We start from the raw sequence: 26483 nt of genomic DNA on the forward strand, positions 1-26483 counted from the left end.
TAGGTTGTTTTTGGGCTTTTTGATACCATTGAGGTTTTAAATCTACAATATCACTATGAATATGAAATCCTCATTATTGCACAAATACTTAACAAGGCGTCTTAATTGTCATTTTGCATTGACATTCATTGAAAGTGCAGTTTGTTATGTCGTAGTCAAATTTAATGAACTTGGAACTTTTCAGGAATACCAATTAACTCCAAGGTCGGGCTGTTAGCAGCCTTGCCAACACAGCCATCTATTGTTATTGCTGTCAGATTTGGAAAGCTTTTCACTGCAGTGGCAAGACACATCAGTTTAACGTGGAATAAGCAGAACACTCTCACTCAAAAAAAGCAACAGCAGTTTCAAAAACTAAACCCAATCATGCCTCTCATGGTAAAATGACCTGCAGCTCTCATATTTCATTTTTCCATCATTCCAGGATTTCAGCAGTTTTCTAGACCCCACCAATAATAATCAATCACAAGATCTGAAAAACCATTTGGCGATAAGAGGACAATTCCTACTGTTTTTATAAAAACCTCAAATCCAGGCCCACTCATTAAGTCAAAACATAATTATCAAAAAAACACGTGCTTACCATTCTGGTTGAGTTCGGACGGTTCCAACGCTTTCCTCATTGCAGCACCAACTGCATCTCCTGGTATCCGAGGACTTTCCACATACTTGGGCTTCCTGATGGGACCTGAAATGGGGATATCTTAGTATCCAGCCTAGTATTTTTCCAGACAGAACACACATTTCAGAACAGGCAGAGACAACCAGAACAAACTCTTAAAAAGCAAAGAAACGTGATGCCGACAGTATGCACACTACCCACACAACAGTAAAGACAGTGAACTCTCCCGTACTTCCACTCTTGGAGTCTGTTGTCAAGGGGAAAAAGCAGCAACAGCAAGCTCTAGTCAGGCTCACTTTTTGGAATGTAAACTCTGTTGTGGAACAAAAGCAGCTTCCTTGCTGCAGTGTTCCCGAAGCAGCAGCCTCCAGCCTCCGTAGAGAGGGTGACTCTGACATGGTCAAAACTCACACAGCTTTGCAACTGGTCTCTGTTTTCCTCCTCAGTTTGAAGATAACCCTGTTTACTAGTTTAATCTTTGAAGCCAGGAGGCAAGGATTACAAAGCGGACAGCTTGCAACATTAACACTCTAAATACTCCAGTCCAGCAGCTTTATATTACTGAGTACCTTATTCCTGTTGAAGCAAATGACGCACAATGATGACAATACTTGGGGGGGGGGGGGCTGGGAAAAAGAAGGAAAGGAGAAAGATCTGTCCAGCAGCCAGCTCTTAATATTTTCAGAAGGAGAAAAAGAGACGCATCAATGTTGGCAAGTGATAGCTAAACTGAAAGCAAAGCATACTCAGTGTATTACAGGCATCTCTTTTCCCAGTGTTGGCAAGATGGGGTAAAAGTTCATCACAAGTGTGCACTGAATACAAGAAAAATAATGGATTACTTTAATATTCTAGTATTTAAATTATTAACACGAGTGTACTTTACCAAATGCAACAAATGCAGGAAACAATGTATGCAAAACAGGATTTCTGATCACTAAAATAGCATCACAATGAGAACCATACTGCCATCTAAGGGTTCTTTAGAGAGAGATAGAAAGAGAGGCTCAAAATAAGGCAGTCCCTGAATTACAAACATCCAACTTACAAATGACTCATAGTTATGAACTGGTGTGAGACAACAAGAAGTGAGAGAAATTTACCTCTAGGAAGTGAAATTCACTCCTGAAAGAGTTATCATGGGGAAAAGGTGTCTCCACTGAAGCTTTCTCACCAATAATTGTTTCCACAACAAGCCAGATTTTTCAAAATCCAATACTCACAGGGACAGAAAGTGAACAGGGGCACAGACAGCAAAACAAACACCACAGAAGTGCTAACCCTTCCCTATACTATTAAACACACACACACATACACACGGCTAGAGTGACACTTAAAATGTACCTGTTCTAACTCACATACAAATTAAGAACAAACCTGCAGAACCTATCTTGTTCATAATTTGGGGACTGTCTATAATTAAGACATTTCTCCAAGTAAACTAATCCAGAACATTGGATAAGTGAGTGTTGGATAAGTGAGACTCTACTGTACCAAGTAACCAAGAAGACAAAATAACCAAACAATCCTTTCAAAAATAAGAATTAAACTAACATGAACAGCCATCACCTCTTCAACATTCTGGGTAACTCCATGAATAAACCTAAGAACCATATTGCTCTACAAAATTTATGTATTTATTTCAAAAATATGCATCCCATCCTTCTCTCTCTCTCTCACACACACACACACACACACCGGGGGGGGGGGGGGGCGCTTAGGGTGGCTTCACAACGGGCAGTCATTAGATGCTGAAAACAAACAGTTACTGTATTAAAAAAACCAATACAATTAAAGAGATAAATAAAACATCAATTATTAAAAAATAATTTAAAAATTGCACAAGTCTAAACAATAGTATAGGGTCCATTCATAATCAGTCACATAAATCATTATTATTATTGCTGCATTTGTTGCTTGAATGCCTGGTTTAACACACATTAAACAAGGAAAATTCCACAACATTTTGCACCAACAGATCTCAGTTTCCCTTAGGGAGATAGGGCAGGATATAAATAGTGTTGTTGTTGTTGTTGTTGTTGTTGTTGTTGTTGTTGTTGTTGTTGTTGTTGTCAGCACATTTCCAAAGTGAATCTACAGGTGAAGGCTCAACTCCAATTGTGATGTGGATGACTCTTAGGCTTACAATACAATATGTTTGTAAAACTGAATTCATTCTTGCGTAAAGAAGCATAAAGCACCACACAAACTGACATGACCAAAGATCCTAGTGATTCCACTGGAAAGGGAGTCTCACCTCTAAGAGATGCAAAATGTGGCTTCCTTAAAGTAAACAAACTTAAAGGACCTGATAGTGATATCATTTTATACTAAAAACAAGAGGTAGAAAGACTTTAATTAAAGCAAAATCTTTTTCACACAGATGCAGTAATAGACAAAATGAGATGGGTGGGACTCTTGTCCCTCCAAACAATGGCATATCCCTCAGCTCTGTTCCCAAACAGCCCATGTTTGTATTAAATTGGATGTTTTACCAAAAGATACTCTTAACAAATAATGCACTCTAGGGCTTGGTCTCTGGCCAAGGGGCTCCCAAAGGAAGGACTGGAAAGATGAAGACTATTCTGTAAATAATTGAGACATCTCACTTTCCAGTAAATGCAAGCTATAAACATTTTAGTTGCTGGAGTTTGGAAGACTTGGAGTACATCCTTATTAAAGAAATGACATATTGTTGATCAGCAGATGAGAATGTTTAAAAAAGTAAATAATCCTTCAAGTAACTGGTTCCAAGCTAGAGTTTTACAGTTTAAATGAAATGGAAGTCACTCATTTCTCAAACAACAATGGTTTTGTAGAATCTGTTTTAGTCTGGTTACGCATCTAAACTACGAGTCCTCTTTAGTGACTCTTTTGGGAAGTGAACAAACTTGCAATACTTCGACTGATTATGAGGAAATCCTCATATTCCATCCTGTTTTTGGGAGGATGCTACAGGATGAAAATATGATTGGACTTACCAACCTCTCAAGGTAGCATTTAATGTGAACTAACAGGCCAACCTATTCCAAAATGTTTTAAATCACAAGGACATGAGTTAATTGCACAAGTGTTCAAACTGGCATCTCCAAAAATTCTCCCAACAGTCTCATATTGCACAAATTGTGGAGTATCCACATATGGAAACCAATAGTCACAAAAGCACTTGATGTATGGGTTAGTCTTTCTAAAGACAGAGGGTTTATCCCAATCCTAAATAGGGAAAATCATAAAAGGTCAAAGTCAATTCTGCCAGATGACCCTGTGCAATTAGGAGTAGTTAGAAAAGTATAAAAGTGGGTCTCAAATGAACTCTGATAGGATGAACCTTGTGTTTACCTAATGCAATGCTCCATCTGTCCAGAAGACTAGAAGAGCAAGCCAGTTCTACCAAAAAGAAAAGAAGGACATTCAGAAATGATCATATTTACTCTAATCTAAAGCTCACCTGTTTTGGCTAAATTACATAGCCAAAAGTGAAGTATGCATTAGATTTGATGGCGCATTAGAATCATGCATGCAAACCCATCTGTGGCCCTCCATCAAACTAAGACTGGTGAATCCACCAACCTCAGTCTGACACAGGAGCATGACTTCCCAAATAGTCTCATGAATGAATAATCTCATTAACCCCTTCCTCAGTTTTGAAGGCCTTGTGAATGAGGGCTAGGCTGGAAAGGCGCCCATTTGTCAGGGTGAGATTGGTCCGTTCAACAATCTCAACCTGCTGGAGGGCCACGGCTTTCCCTTGTTTGATGGTCATTGCAAAACAACCAGGAGAATGGCCAACAGGCAAGGGGAAGCCATGCACTATATTAGACAACACATCTTTTCTTTGTAATATGCACCTTCAAAATTGAGGTGCGCATTACAATCAATGGTGCCTTATACTTGAGTAAATATGGGGTATATTGTTTATTCATTTTGTTATTCTAGAAGTTTATAAAACCATGGATAGGACTCTATCATTAAAATCTACTGGTGTCACCAGGATCCAATAGTTTCTGGAGGGTGAATATACTCTACTAGGTAGTTATCCATTATTTGTTCTGCAATTCAAGGTGCTGGCTTTAGCCTATAAAGTCCTAAATGGTTTGGGCCCAGCCTACTTGAGGGACCGCATCTCCTCCTACCAACCCACTCAAGCCCTGTGATCATCAGAAGAGGCCCTTCTCTCGGTCCTACCACTGTCGAAAGCGCGGTTGGTGGGAACGAGAGAGGGCCTTTTTTGGTGGTGGCTCCGCGGCTCTGGCACTCCCTTCCAAGAGAGGCACGATTGGCCTCCTCCTTACTGGCTTTTCGATCTCAAAGTAAAACCTTTCTGTGGAGTCAGGCCTTCCCAGATGAATGATAATAGGCACTACCAGATAGCTGCTGGTCATAGTTCTGAATGCTTATTGGTCCTGGCAACTGTGGCATGGCCTTGGAGTGTCTTAGGAGTTTGTATAACACATTTTTATAAATAATCTCAGTGGCCACAAGCTAGGGAAAATTTTAATGGCATGTGTTGTAAGTTATTAATTTGTTGTACTTGGGGTGTTTAAATTGCTTGATTTTTAAAATTAGTTTATGAAGTTTTAGTTCATTATGTATTTTATGTATTGATGTACAGTAGAGTCTCACTTATCCAAGCTAAACGGGCTGGCAGAAGCTTGGATAAGCAAATATCTTGGATAATAAGGAAGGATTAAGGAAAAGCCTATTAAACATCAAATTAGGTTATGATTTTACAAATTAAGCACCAAAGCATCACGTTTTACAACAAATTTGACAGAAAAAGCAGTTCAATATGCAGTACTGTTATGTTGTAATTACTGTATTTACGAATTTAGCACCAAAATATCACGATATATTGAAAACATTGACTACAAAAATGGCTTGGATAATCCAGAAACTTGGATAAGCGAGGTTTGGATAAGTGAGACTCTACTGTATATGTATTTGTGTTTTTAAACTTTGTACGCCGCTTTGAATCCCAACATGGGAGAAAAGCAGAATAGAAATGACATAATAATAATAATAATAATAATAATAATAATAATAATTATTATTATTATTATTATTATTATTATTATTATTATTATTATTTCTCTAAAGCACTGACAACTAATTTGAGAAAAAGGCAGGCAGCAATACAGTTACTTTTTAAATAATATATTATGTTTTAATGTTGCTTTCTCTCTTCCTTGCCATGCTTAACTATGCTTCCAGACTGGACTAGATAAGCTTCACCTTTCCTTTTGCTTCTACTATTTTAGAGTTCTATTAGAAGTACTTAATATTCATACTTCAGCCCTCAGACACGTACACCCTCACACACCAAAACATAAAAGACAGGGTGGAATTAACCAAAGAGGATTTTAAAATTAAATAATCCATAATCCTTCTGTACTCTGGATTCATATTATACTGAACACTGTGTTCCTACATTCTCGTCTCTGGGTTATTAAACATTTTAAGTGCACAGTGGTTTTATTTTAGCAATTTTCCCGGCTAGAACTAAAATGTCACCCCTAAGGTGTAAAATAGAATTATTTTTATTCTCACTAGGTCAGCTTGGAAGCCAATAAAGTTCTTATGAAATGCCACATCCACATTTTCATTATACCAATTGCTAACTAATGTGATAGTTATTATTATTTCTTATCTCTTTATAATATGGATTAATAATTTTAAAAAATGTAGAATGACACTAGTTGTGGCAGGTACATGTGTGCTGCCATTTTTAAAGTTCTATAAAGCAGTTGAACTATCTATCCATCTTCATGAATCCCATTGTCTTGATATTTTACATCATGTGTATGTTACTCATTTAATAAAATGGGACTATTTCCCTCCATGTTTCAGAAGACTAGAATCTGCTATGACTTCAAACAGAACATCATACCACGTCCCATAATCCTAGTTTGGAGACGGTAGTTGAATCACAGTTTGCCTGTTTCGATGTCAAGACAAACCAGTTTGAAAATGTCAAGAAGTTTTCTCTTGAGGCTTGTGAGGAGGAAATATTAATGCAGAGTTTGTTCTTAATCTTCCAAAAACTACAATCTGACTGGGAATGTGACAACAGAATATGATCAGTGTTGAAATGTGGTATGGGGCAGGAATGGCACTGAATGGCTCCATCATAACTTGTCATCCATATTGCTAGATGCATGGCCCTACTCACACAAGGCAGTTTTACAAGGCCTCAATACATCTTATTTCACTTTTTGTCGCAGACAATAAAACAAACAATAAAAAACTTGACATATTTGCCTGCATGAATCAACTGGAGGAGAGGGGTAAACTTGCTGGATTTTTTGAAGGTGGTAAAATAGGCTGGTGTGGCAATAGTTCCCTTTCTCCTAAACCACAACGTTTTTCAAAAAAAATAAAAAAATTGCCTTAGGTACCAGAAGTTGGAAACAACTTGAAGACACACAACAGGAAGAATAAACAAGTTTTACAATCTGGACCTAGTGTTTATGTGATCATGTATGCACTGCCATATAAAAACTGATGAGATTCACAGAAAACAAATTAAAGAGAATAAGTAACAAACTTAACCATACAATGAAATGTTAAAACATGAAAATGAATATCATTGCCACCACTAACTACGGTACATGGAGAATGACTAGTATTGTCTATCTCATCCACTGAACTTAAGACTAGTTTCTGAATAATGCTCACAAATAGACTCAGCCATATTGGTTTAATTAATTTATATCGCACCCCATGAAAAGTAGGTAACACATCTATGAAAATAGTAGTATTACTCATTATTTATTTATCAGAATTGACATCTGATCAATTAAAGCCTTCCAAATTTGTATTTGGAGTTTTGTGGTCTTCAAAAGCTTCGTAACACCTGAACAAGCTTCCTGACTCTTTCATTTTTTTGTCTGTGTATTTGTAGACTTATATCCATTTCTTTTAGCAAGGCACAATCTCTCAGGTACAGAGGAAGGCAAAAGGAGCCTCCCTAAATAAGTCTTCCTATTCTATGGTGACCCTAAGGCAAACCTAAGTCAGAAACCTGTTGAAGGGACACATCAACAATAAAGATAATTCTGAGATCCAAAAAAGGAGAGTCAAATACTACATTTGACCTTGTTTTTCCCACAATACTACAGGAATAATACATCTGGTATTCCTACTCTAAACTTTGCTTCTGGAACAATACTTGACAATGCTTTGCAGTGTAAAGTATTTCAAAGCATTTTTCTCTCTCATCAAATCCCAGGAGTGACACTCATTTATTAATTCAGTCAAACACTGCAGGAATGCTGTCAGCGTTCACAATGCTACCATTCAATATTGGATCTGAGAAATTTGCACCAGTGAGTTGACTGTGACATTTTTCCTTTAAAATTACTGTGTTATAGTCAACATTCTATAAAAAAGAAATTAAATCATAAGAGGCTATTCATACTCAAAGAATAACTTGCGGATCTTTAGAATAAGATGCTTGAAGTATTGTCAGGTCTCAGCAAGAGTCAAGTTTGTTTGTTCAGCTTCAGAACTGGGGTATAGGAACGGAGTGGCCATAACTGTCAATGAGCCAGCAATAGGTGAATGTCTAGCACTGCATTTCAAACCAACAAAAAGGATTGAGAGAGATTTAGGTAGAAGTGGTGGTCCAACACCACAGAGGAGACAAGATTTGATGCTGCAGGAATTCTGGGAGATCCTTCAGTAAAGGTACCAGAATGGAAGAAAAAAAAAGAACAGATTGTCTCCTGGTATTGCTTTGAGTCTTTTGGGCTGTATGGCCATGTTCCAGAGACTTTCTCTCCTGACTTTTGCCCACATCTGTAACAGGCATCCTCAAAAGTTATGAGGTGTCTTCTGGTAACTGTAGTTCTTTGAGCGGCCATCTGTGGACTCAAAACAATTGGGGTCACTTTGTACCTAGACCAAGATCTTGGAAAGTTCTACATTTGGATTTTGACAGTAAACTTACCCTTCAGTGAGCACTTATGTGCTGTAATTTCATCCCCCATCATCTCAGTCCTCAGTCTGTGTAAGTGTGATAAGGAACATGCATGAAAGGAGGGTAGGAGTACACAAGTGATCATTCAAAGAACCACAGTTATAAGTAGTCAACATATTCTTTATTTCTTGTTAGTCCCTTTGAGCCATAAGCCTCAAAAGTTGAAAGCAGGAAAGTTTAGAGGAAGAATATGAGTGGATGGCAATGGATGTGGATCACTAAAATGATAACATAGATGAGCTTTCTAACACTCCATTCATTGGGGCAGATAAAGAAGAAGAAGAGGAACCAACATCAGCACCACTGCTGCCGCCACGACCACCACCTGAGACAGGGCATGAAAGCACAGTACACAGCTATAAATGAGGGGCAGGGCTACTGCCAAAATGCAGCTCTAGAAATGTCTGAAATTTCCATCCACGCACAGAATGCCCCATATATGTCATAGGGACTACAAAGAAAAACAAGACTGTGGAATATCTGAGAACCTGGAGTGACAAAAGCAGGCTTCTACTGCCATTCTTATTACTGTGTGCCAACTAAAGGAAGGAAAAGAGTTTGGCTTCCATTCTGTCATAAAAATTGCATTCAGTGCTAAGGATGCGTCAAAGACACAGAGAACAGAAGGAACAGACAGCAGGTTTTTGAACACAACAATTCCCTGGCATACAACTTCTATCTCAGGTGTTCAGTCTCTTCAATACAATCAAGCAAGGTAAATGAATAATTGTTGCATTCCTTTCGGAACTCATACATTATTTCAACCTTGGGAGCTACTTTCTGATTGTATAAACAAGTTGAAGGATGAACACAAATCAAGGAGTGTTATTTTGGGATAAGTAACAGATAAGCCCTCAGTTCAGCAACTTCTGGCTACTTTACAGCAAGAAAACCTTTAGGAAGAAACTGTTTCCACAGCTGAAAGAGTGTGTGTCAACTGAGGTCAAAGACCCCATACATAAGACTACATTTCACACCTGGTATTAAAATTCAGTGTTGGAGGGATTTTTTAAATGAAAATCTTTCTGTTTTCAAATCTAAGTAAAGGCTACTTCTTTGGCTGAAGTTCCACAACATCAAAAAATTGGAAGTTAAAGCGAATGCTTTAACAGATGTGTACCTTTGATCCATAACGCTGTTGCAAGGATTCATAATGTTGCAAGATGCCACAGATTGTGCATGCCTATGCCATCATACCCTCAATTTGCAATCTATAGCCTTTTAATATAAACTGCAAAAAGAGGCTCCAGTCATGTTATTTCAACTGCCTTCTTTTCTGGAATCATTCAGTGTGTATCACAGCTGAATCACAAAACCACATTTCCTCAAAAGCACTAGTGGCGCTTTTCCATGTGAGCCCAAAAGAACTGAACCACCACTGTGCTAGGACTCAAATCCATGGTTTGACTTATTCCAGAAATGGTCACATTCATAGAATCATAAAATCATACTTGGAAGAGACTTTGTGGGCCATCCAGTCCAACCCCCTGCCAAGAAGCAGGAAATCACATTCAAAGCACACCCAACAGATGGCCATACAGCCTCTGCTTAAAAGCCTCCAAAGAAGGAGCCTCCACCACACTCCAGAGCAGAAAATTCCACTGCTGAACATCTCTCACAGTGAAGAAATTCTTCCTAATGTTCAGGTAGAATCTCCTTTCCTGAAGTTTGAAACCATTGTTCCGCGTTCTAGTCTCCAGGGCAGCAAAAATGGCCAATTCCAGAAATGGCCATTAAACGTATTTATGCATATTCACTCCTGAATCATGAAACCACTTTGAAAAACATTTTCAGCATTCTAGCTTCAGAAAGAAAGTGAGCATACAGAAAATAACTTTGCTGATAATGCTTTCATGTGAGAGAAATTTTTAAATCATTTTTACACAGGCTCCAATTTGGCAGGAAAAGTCTCGGTTAATCCTCTGATGTATCCATATTTTCATCTGCTTTTAAAATGTTCTGGTTTCTCTCTCCTTCTCCCACCTTCTATCTTTGTCTTTGGCTACTTCAATGGCTGCCAACTGAGTTCAAAGTCCCTAGTCGTTTGTACTCAATTAATTCAGCAAAGTTGGCATCAGTATCTTTCCCTTCCCAAAAGGCTCGAGCAGAAGTCAGCTCCTGCAACCTCTCCTAGCTTGTGAGTTTTTCCTGGCTTGCCATCTTGATCACACTTCAATGCTGCTTGGCCATTCACATCCTGACATTCACCTGTGAAATGCTAGAGGGTATGTTTTGAACTGCTGCTCCATTTCAGCGAACCAATAATGAGGTGCCTTCCTTGAAAGGCATGATGACAGTCTATCAATAGTGCATTCATTTTCAGCAACACTTGTATGAATATATGATACACCTCTTCAATATTGAGGCAAACATGTTCACTTTAATCTCTTTTTCCTGTGCCAATATTTTTTACTTTGTAACAACTTAAACCTTTTCAAGTTCATCATGGTCACCAAATGTCAGGCTACTCGTTCAACAGGTATCAACAGTATAAGCAATGGGGTATTTACCTTCATAATGGCAGAACCCACCCACTCCTTGGTTGACAACTCCCATAGCCCTTTAATTCCTACATTTATGAATGCAAATTGTATTCTCCACTTCAGTCAAAAGCATACATTCTATAAGTACAAGACAGTTAATCTGCATTAAATGTGTGTGATTTAGTGGTCACACTTAACACATTTTCAGTGTTAACACACATCAGACACAAGCAGAGTTCATGCAGTAAATAACCTTATGCCCCAATCATGCTACTGTTTATCCTTTTCTCCTCACATGACCTCTTTATAGTTTCAAATCCTGATGTAAGCAGAGGACAGCAAAACAACTCTGTGGTCACTTTATACGTGTATGAGGAAAAATAGAAAAAAAGACGTCATGAATTTATATATCTAAATTTTTTTGAAAGCTTTAAGTACAAAATTCCAGCAGAGGGTGCTACTTCTATACTTATTTGGACATAAAAACAAGCAACAACAAGGTCTGTTTAAGCTGAGAGCAGCTCCAAAATGCACCTCCGTGTAAAGCACAAACCACATCCTTTTAAAAAGGCAATAGTTTTTGGCTTCTTTACTGCAAGCAAGGCTATAATTAGATACATTAAATGAGAAAAATAATGGACAACCGTTTTGAATCAAGATTAGATTAATAAAACAAGAGAGGGTGAAATAAAAATATCAAAATGGAAAATAATTCTATTGCTCGAAATTGCACAACTTCCTTGTAAATATTTTATAGCTGTAGAAGTAGGGGAAACTCGATGCCAAAGTCACTTTTTTAGGTTTTCTGTATTAAACTCAGTTATATGTTTTCTCAAGGACATTTTCTGGGAGAACAGAAGTCTCAGCAGACCGAGGAAATGCAAAGAGAAGAGGAAAAGAGGACCCAAGCATTTATCACCCAGTCAGCCTGCATGGTGTAGTGGTTTGAGAATTGGACGACTGGAGGTCAGGGTTCAAATCCCCATTCCCCCATGAACTCCAGTGGACACGTTCCACACACTCAACCTCAAAGAAAGGCCACCGCAAACCCATTCTAAAAAATCCTTGTGAAGAAAAAACCCCATGACAGAGTTGTCATAAGTTGAAAACAACTTAAGGGCACACAAAAGAGAAACCCGACAACAGTATCAGGAAAGATTCTAGGGTAGATCATTAAACAGACAGACTGTAAGCACTTAGAAATGACGTGATCACTAAAAGCCAACATGAATTTCTCAAAAACATGTCATACCAGACCAATTCTGTTTCCTTCCCTTCCTTGGTAGATGAAGGAAAAACTATGGATGTAAATATCTCAATTTCAGTAAGACCTTTTACAAAATTCCCTATGATAGTTGCAAACAAGCTCATAAAACATGGCTAGACAATGCTATTGTTTGGTGGATTTGTATTTGGTTGACCAATTTCTCCTCCTCATCCTGAGAAGTGATCAGTGGAGTGTCACTATGAGTCTGTCCCGGGCCCAGTGCTATTAGATACCTTTGTCAATAACTTGGATGGTGAAACTGAAGGCAGGGTTATCAAATTTGCATACGGCACCAATTTGGGAGGTATAGCTAATTCCGAAGAAGACAGGGTCAGAATCCAAAATTAGACAGCTGAATAATGATGTGGTTGCTCTATGTCCAGCTAAGAGGCACATCGTTGGATAATTCTTCACCCCCACCCCATCAGTATATGGCCATGTTAGAAAGGAGGATGCAGTTAAAAGAAAGGTGGGTCAATTGGCCATTAAACCACAAAGGAAAGGATTTTCACTCTCTGAAATAATCAAGACAAGTGACTTACAATAGCATACCTTGGAACCTATGCCATATTAGGTCATTAGTGGGAGGGCAGCCGGGGGGGGGGGGTTATGTTTCTACGCTGTGTTTTAAATTGTGCTAATCTATGTTGACTTTATCCGATTTTTCATTATGGATTGTAATCTATTTTGAAGACAGTGAAATAGAAAAGAAGGTATGCATGTTTTATCATCTTTAATATTAATTTTTCAAAACATAGAAATGAATCATTAAAATACAAGGATCGGAAAGCAGTGCATACATGTTAAGTATTTCAGAATGATGCTTAATAATGCAAGTCCAATGATTTTGCCAGATAAAATACAACAAAATGGAAGGATTTCAACTGTTGAAGTGTTTTAACAGGCAATTCTAATAAAATTAACTTTATGTGAACAGTTGCAAATTGCTCAAAATGATTTTTTTACTCAAAACCATATTTTGGAGGAAGTATTCTTATAGCTAGAACCACTTATTATAATTGGTTATAATTTTTGCTAGATCCCTCTTGTCTCATTTCATTTTAGCACTGAACAACATTCAAATAAAAGTGAAAATTATCTCATCACAACACTTAGGGATGAGAGAAAGAGTGAACACCTTCTAGGTCAGCAAACAGTTCTTCCTATCAAAATCAGGCCCAGAACAACTATACACAGTTTTAGCAGAAGGAAATTACCAAAAGAAAGGTTCAGTTTTGACCATGGGATTATTATATATGTAAACATGCCAAATGAATAACAAAATATCCTTTAGACAGACCTGACACAGGCATATTTATGTATTGGATGTATATTCCACTTTTCCCTCAAGGTGGGCTTCAAGGCAGTACATAATGTCGCCACTCTCTGAACCAAATTAAATAACTTGTTAATGTTGCATTAACTGTGTGAGGAAGACAGATTTTCCTCCTCCTTCCTCAGGTCCTCTTTCTTATCATTTTGTCTCACCAATGTCTGTATTTAGAAATATGTACTTTCTCCCCTTCCCTTGTGGAGTCATTCAAGCATTTTTTCACAAAAATGAAGAATTTTCAAACCACCCAAGTTAGAACAAATGTTTTTACACACCTTTATAATTTTGCACGAAACATTAGGAAACAGAATCAATTAATGTAATGTCAATCACACAGCATGAACTAAAACAACAGCAAAAGCCTGAAGCTACTGTTTAAAAGTTTGGAGCCAGCCATCATAAAACATATGCAGTATGAAAATAATTTAAAAAGCAATGTGCTTAGGTATGACTAAATTGTTAGAGGAGGGGGCTACTTCCAAACTTATGGGCTGAATTTACATGTAGTGATAATCTACAATTCCTGGCATATTTAACAAACTACATTGTGGACATTTCATGGCAGTGAGCTCAGCTTCTTTAAGTTTCCTTTTTCACAAACAGGTAAATAAACCAGGTTCTTTTTGAGGTTCAAACTCAGGATTAAATGCTGCTAGGCAAGCTAGGACCATAGATCATATTTACACTAGGGCTTGCTGTTAGCTTACACATTTAGGCTTACTTGTGCATCCAATTATCATTCCAGATCTTGATTTCATGCGAAGCTTTCTCTTCCTGGTTTGTTTACCTACTCAGAAAAAGGAAGAAGCCAAGCAGGAGCAAATGTCAAATCTGTTTTATATTACCGATGCCTTCTTCAAATCGCCTTTTAATGATTCGAAGTGTTTTTACACCAATATTTGTTTTACTTTAAAAGTTGGTCTCTTTTTAATGCATACACACATAAACTTGATTGCAGATGCACACATTGGAAAGTCATGGCTCTTAAATTAAATTCAAAATTTTGATCTCAATGTGTATCTGATAGTGAAAAATAGAGCAAATATGAAGACTCCTTCCCTGCATTAAAATCTACACAATAGACACGGAACTGCTCCATCTGATTAGCGCCTTTAACTTCGAAGATCAGTTCTAAAAGGACAATTTATTCTGGGGCCAATCCAGAGAGACAAACACTACCAGATGAGCCCCAAAATGGATTTGACTAATATTCCCATGGGCACTGCAGAAGGAGTCCTGAGCAAACCCAATTCCAAGCACTAGAGAGCCACCCTTACCATCCCTCTCCTTATTCTTGCAGCACCCAGCAAAGGTGACATGGTTAGTGTTCAACACTTGCGGACTGGAGTAATATCAGCTGGAGTGCCAGAATGTGACGCCCACTAAAAGCCACAACAAAAATGTGAGGGGGAGGGTGAGTGCCATCTCATCTGCTTGGACCTCCGAACCCAGTGAATATGGATTGCCATTGAAATAATGGTGGTAGGTTCTACCTCAGAACTGGCCCAATTGCTTACATGGGCCCAAAGTTGCAATTTGCTCTGGACAATTGGGAAGAACCCGCAACTTTGGTTAACATGAATCAGCTCTGTGCATCATTTAACTTCCATAGAGCGAATTCATCTTCTCTTTGGGATAACTGGTGAGTGTAGATGAGTCTTCAGTCCTTTTACCATTTGGCATTCAAAAAACAAAAGGTACCATATTCATGATACAGGGCTTGCATTAGTGGGCTACTTAAATAAATTGCACCTGAACGATATAAAAATTAGTCTATCCTGTTAAACCAGGGGTCCCAAACTAAGACCTCAAAAGTTATTTACCTGGCACCCGCCCTAAACTCTAGATTTAGGGTAGCTGTAACTCTGAAATTACTTTATAGTACACAACAACAACAATCCTAATTAACTTGACTATCTTATCATCAAAACCAGGCCCACACTTCCCATTGAAATACTGGTAAGTTTATGTTGGTTAAAATTGTTCTTCACTTTAAGTATTTTATCTTACAATAACAATAATAATAATAATAACAACAACTTTATTTTTATATCCCGCCTCCATCTCCCCAATGGGACTTGGGGCAGCTTACATGCGGACAAGCCCGATCCAACAAAAATTAAAACCAAACAATAACATAAAAACAGCATCATCAACAGCCAATAGTCAGAGCAGTAATGGGTACTGAAATTCGGGGGGAAGGGAATTGTGCAAGAGAATGTCAGAACAGGGCTGGTGGACAGAATGCAAGGGCCAATAATAAATTAGAAGTTAAGCAGTAATGTCAGTTTAAAACACTAAACCTATAGGAGGAAGATGCGTGTAGTGTGCATAGGATTTTGTTCATTTTTTTTTTCAAACTAAAGTCTGGCCACCCAACAGTCTGCAGGACCATAAATTGGTCCTCTGCTTTAAAAGTTTGAGGAACCCTGTGTTAAAAACTTCCTGATGCCTTTGACTAAAAATGTGGAGAGGTTCAGACACTGCAGACTTCCTGGTAAACTCAAGGTGTTGGAAGCATGCTTGAAATTATGTTCAAGAATCAAGTAAGGCCAAACTGCTGCATCTATCCACAGAAATTGCAATTGTTTTAGAAACAGTAATAGAACTTGGAAATGAAAATGTTAGCAGTAGCTGAAAAACCATCTACCAAAATGAAAAAAGATATCTGAAATGCTATGTGAAGTACAAGCAGCATACATAAGGTCAATAAAAATAAACTGCTGTCTGGCATTTTATGATATACTGTATTGAATTCAGCAAGAAAAAAGAGCATTTTGAAATTAAAAGATCAGATGATCATATTCATTTTAGCATGAAATCAGTCAAAGCTGAAGCTCACAGTAAGGGGTAAATATTTGAATTCCAGAAGAAAATACATGAAACTTTGGGAAAAAATCACCCGCTGCCTTTTCTCTGAATGCTTCCCTCTAACTTTTGCAAAACAGTAGCTATTTTCTTGTACTGACAAATAAAATTCAGATATCAAAATGCCAACACTGTATTCTCACTTTACAGATAACAAGAACTTCATCGACTTCATAAAATGCTCATGCCCCAGGTTTCATGTAATGATTTTAGTGTGCTGGAATGAATTCAGTCAACCACTGAAAGGGAAGCCAGTGACTGACTAGACCTTATCTAGGCACAATTACATTCACTTGTTGCTACAAGGAAAGCTTTCAGGAGGGGTTAATACAACTTACAACAGCATTTCCCCCCTTTCCATGTCATATTATATCAAGCTTAGGAAATTAATCTAAGCGAAATTTAGAGAGAAAATATTTTCAGAATGTATGATTTGTACATCATCCGAGTTTTGAGAGGAGGCTGTAATATCCAGGCTTAGCGGAGGGCCGAGACAGAGACGTGTAACTGTCCTCTCAGCCCGGACACGTGGCAGGCTCCCGCATCCTCAAGCTGAGAGTAGGGCTGGGGAAGTCACACGCAGCTGCGCTGGGACCTCCTAAGAGCCCTGCGCAGCCATGTGTAAAACCCTTATCGTGGCAGGACGACATGGCTTGTCGCTGCGTCTTCCTGCCAAGAAGGGGGCTGAGGCAGTCACATATGGCTGATCAAGGCTGTACGGAGAGCCCTGGGCAGCCATGTGAAATCTTCCTCCCAGCAGGATGGCATGGTGAGCCGCCATGCCCTCCTAGTGAGAGGAGGGTCCTGCAGTCACACACACCTGCACAGGGCTCTCTAGAGAGCCCTGGGCAGCCACATGTCAAGCTCTCCTTTTGGCAGGAAGATGTGGCAGGCCTTGGGTAGCTGTTTGTGAAATCCTCTCAGTAAGAGGGTGTAGCGGGCTGCTGCTCCCTCCTGCCATGAGGAGGGCCTTGCAGTTATACACATATGTGCGGGCTCTCCGGAGAGCCCCACACATCCAAGTATAAAACCCTTTTCCCTCATGCCAACAGCCCCATCCCCAGCCTCCCCCCCAGTGCCAACCACCTCCTGGTCTCCCCTCCATTGCCCAGGAAAGATGGGGACCAGGCAATATTTCTGACAGTGGGGGCTATCCATCTGTATGCTATATGTTGAAACCTAAAATAATTCCTATAATGTTACTAGAAGTGCAAATGTAAGGATAACAACCAAAGTAAAATGATAACATCTGGAATTTAGAGGGAAATGTGCAGATTTGGAAACACTACTTGGAAGTGACTTTGTTAACCAAATATAATTTCACAGCAAGATTTGAAAGAAACATTCTTGATGTTACCTGGAGATTTTTTGCTTGCTCTTGACTGCATCAAATAGGCATGGCGAGGCAGTAAAGGTGATGATGGCAAAGACATGGAAACTCCTTTGGCCAAATTCATTCTGTAGACATCTTCAGGAACAGGTTGTACACCACCAGGAAAGTCTGGACTGTGGCCCGACACGGTAATTATCTGTAGAGCACTTTCTGAACATGAATCACCTGTAAGAGGGTGGGAGGAGGGGATTACTGACATACCAAAGGAACAGAAGCATCTACTACATAATTCAGGCAGATTGACTAAAGCTATATAAAACTTTAGTGTTACAAGAACCAAATCCCTTACATTGAGTCTTCCTGTGAGAACAAAGTCTCATTTTACTGACACAGATGTTTACTGCCAAAATGAAGAGACACAATGGATGAAACAGAATAACCTTTGTTTCCAATTGAAGAACAACTCTCAAGATTACTGCTTTGTAGTCTTCGTTGCCAAAATCACATTGCTATGTCAATTTTAATACTCTTCAGTCTTTGCTTGTATTAATATCTGACAGTTGACTGACTGGTTTATGTCAGAAATAGATTTGAAAAGGAAAGTAGTGAGTTGTCAATCCAAACTTCCTGCTGAGAAATGGAATATGGTTCAAAAACAAAATAAAAACTGACTGTTTTATGTTGTCCCTTCCTACTCACAAGAGTGGCATTGCACACTTGCTTCCTAAACCCACTATAGAGATGCTTCTACAACAGATCCAGTCCACATGAGAAAATACAAAAGCCAGAACTGATATTAAGGGAATTCTATCCACAAAGAGAATTCATCATTTCCATCTTGTGACTGCTATCCTAGAAACATCTAAATAATCGCTTATTTTTATTCTAAAAAGTATGCATAGGATTGGGCCTTAGACTCTTCATAATCTATATATATAAAAGAGTGATGGCATCAGGGCAGCGGACAAAACAACAAAACTACAGGACCCCCAACCTTGAAATTTGACAACACAACCCATCATTCACGGCTCTAGGTTGATACAACAAAAAGAAAAGAAAAATAAAGTCCTAATTACAGGGAGAAGGAATAATTGTTTTTATCCAATTGCTGCCAGTTAGAAGGCTAAGCTCCGCCCACTTGGTCTCCTAGCAACCTACTCAGCCCAGGGGACAGGCACAGTTAGGCCTCACTTAGGCCTCTTCCACAGATTATCAGATTTTAACTGGATTATATGGCAGTGTAGACTCAAGGCCCTTCCACACAGCTATATAACCTATTTAGAATCTTATATTATCTGCTTTGAACTGGATTATCTTGACTCCACACTGCCATATAATCCACTTCAGTGTGCATACTAAACATAAAGACAACCATACAACAGACATTCAATACCACCACTACCTCAACAATTTCTCACCACCACCACCAGACAACGCCACAGCAACGCGTGGCCGGGCACAGCTAGTTATGAAATAAGTTTAATAGAAACAAGTCAAAGTGGTCACTATTCCACTTCTTTTCCACTCCATTTGAAACAATATGCAGTAAGAAACAGGTATCTGTGGGATCAGAATATGCTGTTTCATTCATCCACATCCAATAAAATATGTCCTCTAGGTATTTTCTAGATCCACAATCACAATTCTGTGGTATTCTTGGCCCAGATATCCTTTGTTTCAATAGGGTTTGCTATTTCCCCCAGTTTGCATACAGTTCGCAGACACAATTATCATACTATATCTCTCTAATAGCATTCAATGATATTAATAGGATTAGAGAAGGAGTATCTACAAACTTATTCATTACTCTTTTTTGGGATGGGATAATAACTGGATTCGGTACTCCATTGGGGTTGATGGAACAGACATAATTTTGCCCAATTCTGGCTACATTAAATTCTTGGATTTTGTCACTGATGTCTGTTGGTAAATCCCACCTCTTTCTCCGAGAGCTGGGTATAATAGCTTCCATGTGTGAAGCAGGAAACAGAGTATCTCCAAAATGCACCAATCTACACTTTTTATGTCAACTTGCCTCTTTCTCCCTCCTCCCTTTTCAGCCTCACCATTCCATTACTCATTTGTTGGATATCAGTTGTTTTGATACTGAGCTACTGACTGGGTAGTCTCCAATCTATGGCTTTGCTTCTGAGGGCTCCCATGTAAGAACTTTTTCCCAAAATGCTTCTTGAGTGTCTGCAAGCATGGGAGGTACACTCAGCTACAATATGAAAAGGTATGTATTGTGCAAGGAGGGTAACAACTACAACTATTGTAATGCCATCACAAAAAAGGATGATCAAATATCTGCTTCCAAGAAAGAAGAGACTAAATATTAGGAAGGTCCTAGTGATGAGAGCTATTCAATAGTAGAACAGAAGATAGTACATTTCTCCTTGGATATTTTAAAACAGGAAATGGATAGTCCTCTGTTAGGGATGCTTTAGCTGTGGAGTCCCGCAGTGGCAAATATTTGAACGAAGTGATCCTTCAGGTTCCTTCCAAATTTACAATTCTTTGATCTATAATTACAATTTTATGATCTCCCTTGAAATGACTGGCTTGACCTTGAAGGAACTGGGGGCAGCGATGGCCGACAGGGAGCTCTGGCGTGGACTGGTCCATGAGGTCACGAAGAGTCGGAAATGACTGAATGAATAGAGAAATTATCTATAAAATATCTGATTGTATATGTATATGGGAGTTTTTTTTATAAAAAAGAGGAAAAAGTGCACTTTAAACAAAGCAATCCTTATCTACTGTACCATCTAGTATTATTTCTTCAAAACTTGCTACGTCTCTATGCTTCATAAGATCTGATAAGAGAGCAGTACTATAATTCCTGCTTACCATTGCCACTTTCTGGCATTTGAATGTTTTTTGTGCTCCTACTATGACTTACTACAAGGACACAAACAATTTAAGTCAACAAACAATTAGTATGCTTTATATCCTGAACACTTTTCTCTAATGGAAGATTAAAACAAAGAGGGAGCAAAAGCATAAACAATTCTCTCAAAATGATTACACAACATGATCCCCAAAAAGTATACATAAATATTAGAGGAAATGAGCCATCCCCACCCATCCCCTGAAAGCCCAATTTAGCATATATTATCTCTGCAAACAAACAGCAAAAAACAAGAACTCTCTTCATATAAATGAACATCACCTTGCCTTAGAAGGAGAAGTCAGAACTGTTGATTTATATGCAAGCATACAAAAAATGTGTGCTTTAAAAATATAGACCTATAAAAAAACCCACACACAAAATAAGAACTGGAAGAGGCCTAGAACTATTCCCTTCCATTTCACCTGTTTGCTTTTATCTGCTTTGATATAAAAATGTGACATTCTGACAACTCAATATTTAACAGAATGGTGCTGCTGTACTATCCTTATTCCTTGGGGGAAAACTACAATTAAACCACAGTACCCACAGAAGATATGTTCGCAGCCATATGCAATTTGTCAGGAGCTTATCCTCTGCAGATATAACCAAACATCATGAAATTTCCTAACTTTCAGTCTCAACGTATCATGGAGCTGCATTGGAGGACCTAGACCCGGTGGTTCTCAACCTGTGGGTTCCCAGTTGTTTTGGCCTTCAACTCACAGAAGTCCTAACAGCTGGTAAACTGACTGATTTATATTAAATTGTAGGCCAAAACACCTGGGGACCCACAGGTTGAGAACCACTGACTTAGACACTGTTCTCTGGGAATCTCATAGGCCCTCCAACACATGCCTGCAGTCAGAGCCGGCCCTAGGTATTTTTCAAGTGTAGGCGAACAGAATTTTGGCGCCCCCCCCAACCAATCACTGAAAAATAAAAGCGTTGGATAAGCGAAAATATTGGATAATAAGGAAGTATAAAGGAAAAGCCTATAAAACATCAAATTACATTATGATTTTAAAAATTAAGCACCAAAACATCATGTTTTACAACAAATCAATAGAAAAAGCAGTTCAATACATGGTAATGTTATGTAGGAATTACTATATTTGCAAATTTAGCACGAAACACTGAACAGGGATATAGGGCAGTGTGGAATTAGATAACCCAGATAGCCCTCAGTATTAAAAAAAAACCCTAAAATCAGGACAATAAATAAAGAACAACACTCTGAAAACAGAAGAAATCCAGACAGTAAACAATCAGGGACAGCTAACTCCTCCCAAAAAAAGATTCTCCTAGGCAAGAAGAAGCCAGGCCTTGAAGCCACAGGGCCATTAAATGCTAATCAAGGTAATTAATTACAACATTCACACCTGCTTCAAAGAAAAGTTCTTTCTCCCACCCTGGACCTTCTACAGATATATTGAGGCGGGAGGTTAAAGAACCCCAGGAAATACCATATATGGGCAGAGATGGCGACGGCTAGCGACCCGGGTGCATAAACTCACAGAAACATGTGGTTTCTGGGAAATCATGTGTTTCTGAAGAAATGAAAGCTAAAGATAAACAAACTGCGCATGGGCACGCAGGCGCTCTGAATGATTGTGAACACGGCACAGAAAGAGTGCGCCCGGGCCGCTGGTCAGCGCTGATTGGATGCAAGTCAAGCAGCGTCACAACTCTAAGCCAATGAATTTGCTTGTGGGCGGGCATAACCCGAACCCTGCAGTGTGTATAAATATTTACTCAGCCCGCCGCTGGGGGTTCTCCCTGGGAAAGCACTTATATTGTGCGAGGGGGAACCCTAGTGGCCACTTGCCAATAAACTGTTTTCTTGGAAATACTCCAGTTGTCCGTCTCCAATCCCTCCCACTGCGCTTGCAAGGACCGTAGCACAAAGGTTCTGCTACATTTTCTGGTGACCCCGACGTGATTTCCTATAAGACGGGCCAGGAGGTCGGAGACGGATCCCGTTGGCGGGACGGTCCCAACTCAGCGGTAGGGGCCAGAGGCAACTACCGTGAGATGAGAAGGGGCCCCTGAATATTGCAAGACCGGCTGCGGTGCTTGCCTCTGATGCCAACGCCGACTGACGGTGGGAGCTGCAACACCAGCGAGGTTCCATAGAAACCAGCCAGGAGGGAAAAGGATCCAGGGAAAAGCCCAGGGGCGAAGGTTGGTCCGACGTCTACAGAAATCTGGCAAGTATAGTGGTTAAATGAGACACTAAGGGAACGCCGGCGCTGGGAGGGACACACAAAAGTTCCCAGGGAGGTAGAAAGGGGCTCTGTCTTGTGTTTCCTGACGCATGCCGTTGAGTGTCCGGGTGCCCAGGCCAAGGCAGTCCCCTCTATTAGGCAGGATGGGAGGGAAAAATTCAAAGAGCTCCACTCCCTTACAATGCATCTTAGATAATTTTGGCTCTTTTGCTACCCGAGCCGTAGCAGGCAATCCAAGGGACCTGAGAGATTATAGACTGAGGAATTTGTGTCAGGGAGAATGGCCAGAGTTTGGGTTAGGTTGGCAAGTAGAAGGGACGTGGGATCTGAAACTGATCCGAACAGTGGAAGAATATTGTGCTGTGAATCATCCGAACCAGTGGGTCTATATTGCTACCTGGGAACGGGTAGTTAGAGAAGATCCAGGTTGGGTTTGACAGTGCAAGAATGGCAAATGTATGGTGGTGAAGAAGGAAGGGAAAAAGAAGGAAGTTTTCCAATCCAACGAGGAGGACTACCCAGATTTACAGTTGAGTGTACAGGCTAGACAACAGGAAATACTGCCGCCACCGCCCCCACCCCAGGGAATAGTCCCCGGTGCACCTACACTAGGAACGGGACCCCCACCCTACTCTCCAGAGTCAACCGAAGCAGCCAAGAAACACTATCCTAGCCTAGAAAAATATCAGGAGGAAACAAAGGAAAAGAAGAAGTCACAACGGATGCCCAGTGATGCTTCTCCGGCACAAACTCGGAGACATGGAGCTCCGGTGTGGCCCGGTGATTCACCGACCGGACCGGCCCTCCAGATGCCCTTGAGAACGGTGCCTGTGATAAACAACAGGAATGAGATAGTTCAAGCATACCAGGTAGTGCCTTTCAGTAGTAGTGATATTCTGAATTGGAAGAATAATACTCCACCTTATAGTGAAGAACCCCAAGCTATGGCTAGGCTATTGGAAGGGATTATGGCAACCCATAATCCCACCTGGCAAGATTGCAGACAATTGTTGAATATGTTGTTCACATCAGAAGAGAGAAGAGCAGTGTTGAATAATGGGGTAGCCATAGCCCAGGTTGGGGCCCCACAAGATGGTGATGCAGCCGAGTGGGGAGCACAGAGGTTTCCTGTGGAGATAGATCCCCAATGGGACACCGAGCAAGAAGGACATATGCAGAGACTGAAAGGATTCCAGCGTATATTGGTAGAAGCGGTAAAGAGGGGCCCGCCGCGACCCGTCAACATTATAAAAATTCAGGGAGTGGTACAGGAAAAATCTGAGTCACCAACAGCCTTTTTGGAAAGGCTGGAGGCAGCATATAGAAAGTATAGCCCGTATAATTTGGAGGATGAAAACGGTAGGAGGGCGATTCAACAGTCTTTTATCAGTCAAGCGGCTCCTGACATCCGGAGAAAGATTCAAAAGCAACCAGGATTTCTAGGAAAGACTATGAATGAATTGTTGGCACTCGCAGATCAGGTTTATATGGCAAGGGACCAGGTAGAAGAGGAGAAGAAGGACAGGAAGAAGAAGCAGGAATACCAAGCATTAGTCACCATGATGGAACAGAGTGCAAGTGGACAGAGAGGAAGAGGAGGATATGCCAGAGGGGGACAAGGAGGAAGAAGAGGGCCCCCTCGGAGGTTAGGTCGAGACCAATGTGCTAAATGTAAGAAGTTTGGACACTGGAAAGGTGAATGCCCAGAAGGAAAAGAAGGAAGTCAGGAAGGACTGAGAGGAAGAGGAAGGCCTGAGAGAGGAAGAAACCCAGGAAGGGGAAGAGGACGTGGAAACTACGTACCTTTTCCTGCGAGAGAGGTGATAGCTGCAGCAGCTGTGATGGAAGAAGAATGGGAAGATATGGATGGAGGAGAGGAATGAGGAAGCCAGGCTCTTGTTTTGCTGGACCCCGGGGAGCCGATGGTCACACTTGAAATCGGGGACCAACAATTGGACTTTTTAGTGGACACAGGTGCCGAAAAATCAGTAGTAAATACAAAAATTAGTCCACCAACTCGGGAAACTACGAAAGTAATAGGGGTGTCTGGGAAGACCCAGAAGTGCCCCTTCCTCAAGGAACGCACCTGCAATCTGGCCGGACATCAGGTCAAGCATAAGATGTTATATCTTCCAGACTGCCCAGTCCCTTTGTTGGGAAGGGACATTTTATCAAAACACTAGGGGGCAGTAGAGAGCATACTTTGAGGTTACTCAAGGAATTGGAAGAGAAGGGTTACAAAGTGTCAAGGAAAAAGGCCCAGTTGTGCTGTCCCACGGTGAAATATTTGGGGTTCCATCTGACCGAAGGAAAGAAGATGTTAGGAGCTGAAAGGAAGGAAGTTGTTCGCGCCATCCCCACTCCCAGTACCCGGCGACAGGTGCAGGAATTTTTGGGATCAGCAGGATATTGCAGACAGTGGATCCCCAACTACGCCGTGTTGGCTAAGCCGCTGTACCAGGCTACGAGAGGTGGAAGAGAAGATCCGTTTGAGTGGACAGAAGAATGTCAACAGGCGTTTAAGGCATTAAAAGAAGCATTGATGTCATCTCCAGCATTAGGACTGCCCGATTTGGAAAAACCATTCACTCTGTTCGCTGCAGAGCGGGAAGGAACAGCGGTTGGAGTATTGACCCAACCACTAGGTTCATGGCAAAGGCCGATTGCCTACTTGTCAAAGCAATTGGACACAGTGGCTCGTGGATTGCCACCTTGCCTGAGGGCTGTGGCAGCATCAGTAGATTTAATCAAAGAAGCGAAAAAATTGACCCTAGGACAGCCACTGACAGTTAAGGTGCCCCATAGCGTTAAGGCACTGTTAGACACTAAGGGACCGCGCTGGCTCACAAGTGAGAGGTTAATGAAATACGAGGGATTGTTGTGTGACAACCCACTGGTGACCCTGGAGACTTGCTCCACTCTGAATCCGGCCACCCTGCTCCCGACTCCAGGAGACACCACGATCCATCAGTGTGCCCAGGTGATGGACGAGGTATTCTCCAGTCGACCGGATTTGAAGGATGTGCCACTGACTAAGGTGGACGACACTCTGTTCACAGATGGAAGCTCCTTTATGGAAAATAATCAAAGACACTCAGGTTATGCGGTTGTCCGGTGGGGGGGAGAGACGCTGGAAGCAGGGTCACTGCCCCCGGGGACTTCTGCCCAGAAGGCCGAATTGATTGCCCTGACCCGAGCGTTGGAATTGTCAAGCAGAAAGCGGGTTAACATCTACACAGACTCAAAATATGCCTTCACTACCCTCCATGCACACGGAGCACTGTACAAGGAGCGCGGGCTCCTCACGTCTGGAGGAAAGTGCGTGAAACATGCCGGAGAGATTGTGGATCTCCTGGAGGCGGTTTGGAAGCCAAGGCAGGTGGCTGTGATGCATTGTAAAGGGCACCAACGTGGAGACGATCCCGTAGTGCAAGGAAATAGGCAGGCTGATCTGGCAGCTAAAGAGGCAGCTAGGCTGCCC

General features: G+C 40.6%; 1 protein-coding gene across 4 annotated transcripts in view; it reads right to left on the reverse strand.

Annotated features, from left to right (window-relative positions):
- tanc1 (tetratricopeptide repeat, ankyrin repeat and coiled-coil containing 1) overlaps positions 1–26483 on the reverse strand; it is a 178108-nt gene that overhangs the window by 67427 nt on the left and 84198 nt on the right. For 3 of the 4 annotated variants that reach the window (XM_062970504.1, XM_062970443.1, XM_062970477.1), the window contains 2 exons: positions 17909–18109; positions 584–688 (listed from right to left, as the gene is read on the reverse strand). In XM_062970504.1, coding sequence (XP_062826574.1) covers positions 584–688; positions 17909–18109 — 306 coding nt within the window. Of the gene's footprint in view, positions 1–583; positions 689–854; positions 1059–17908; positions 18110–26483 lie in introns of those variants that run through there. The other variant, XM_062970532.1, reaches the window with a different exon arrangement.

The sequence above is a fragment of the Anolis carolinensis genome, chromosome 1 (assembly GCF_035594765.1).
Source record: "Anolis carolinensis isolate JA03-04 chromosome 1, rAnoCar3.1.pri, whole genome shotgun sequence".
Taxonomy (NCBI): Eukaryota; Metazoa; Chordata; class Lepidosauria; order Squamata; family Dactyloidae; genus Anolis; species Anolis carolinensis.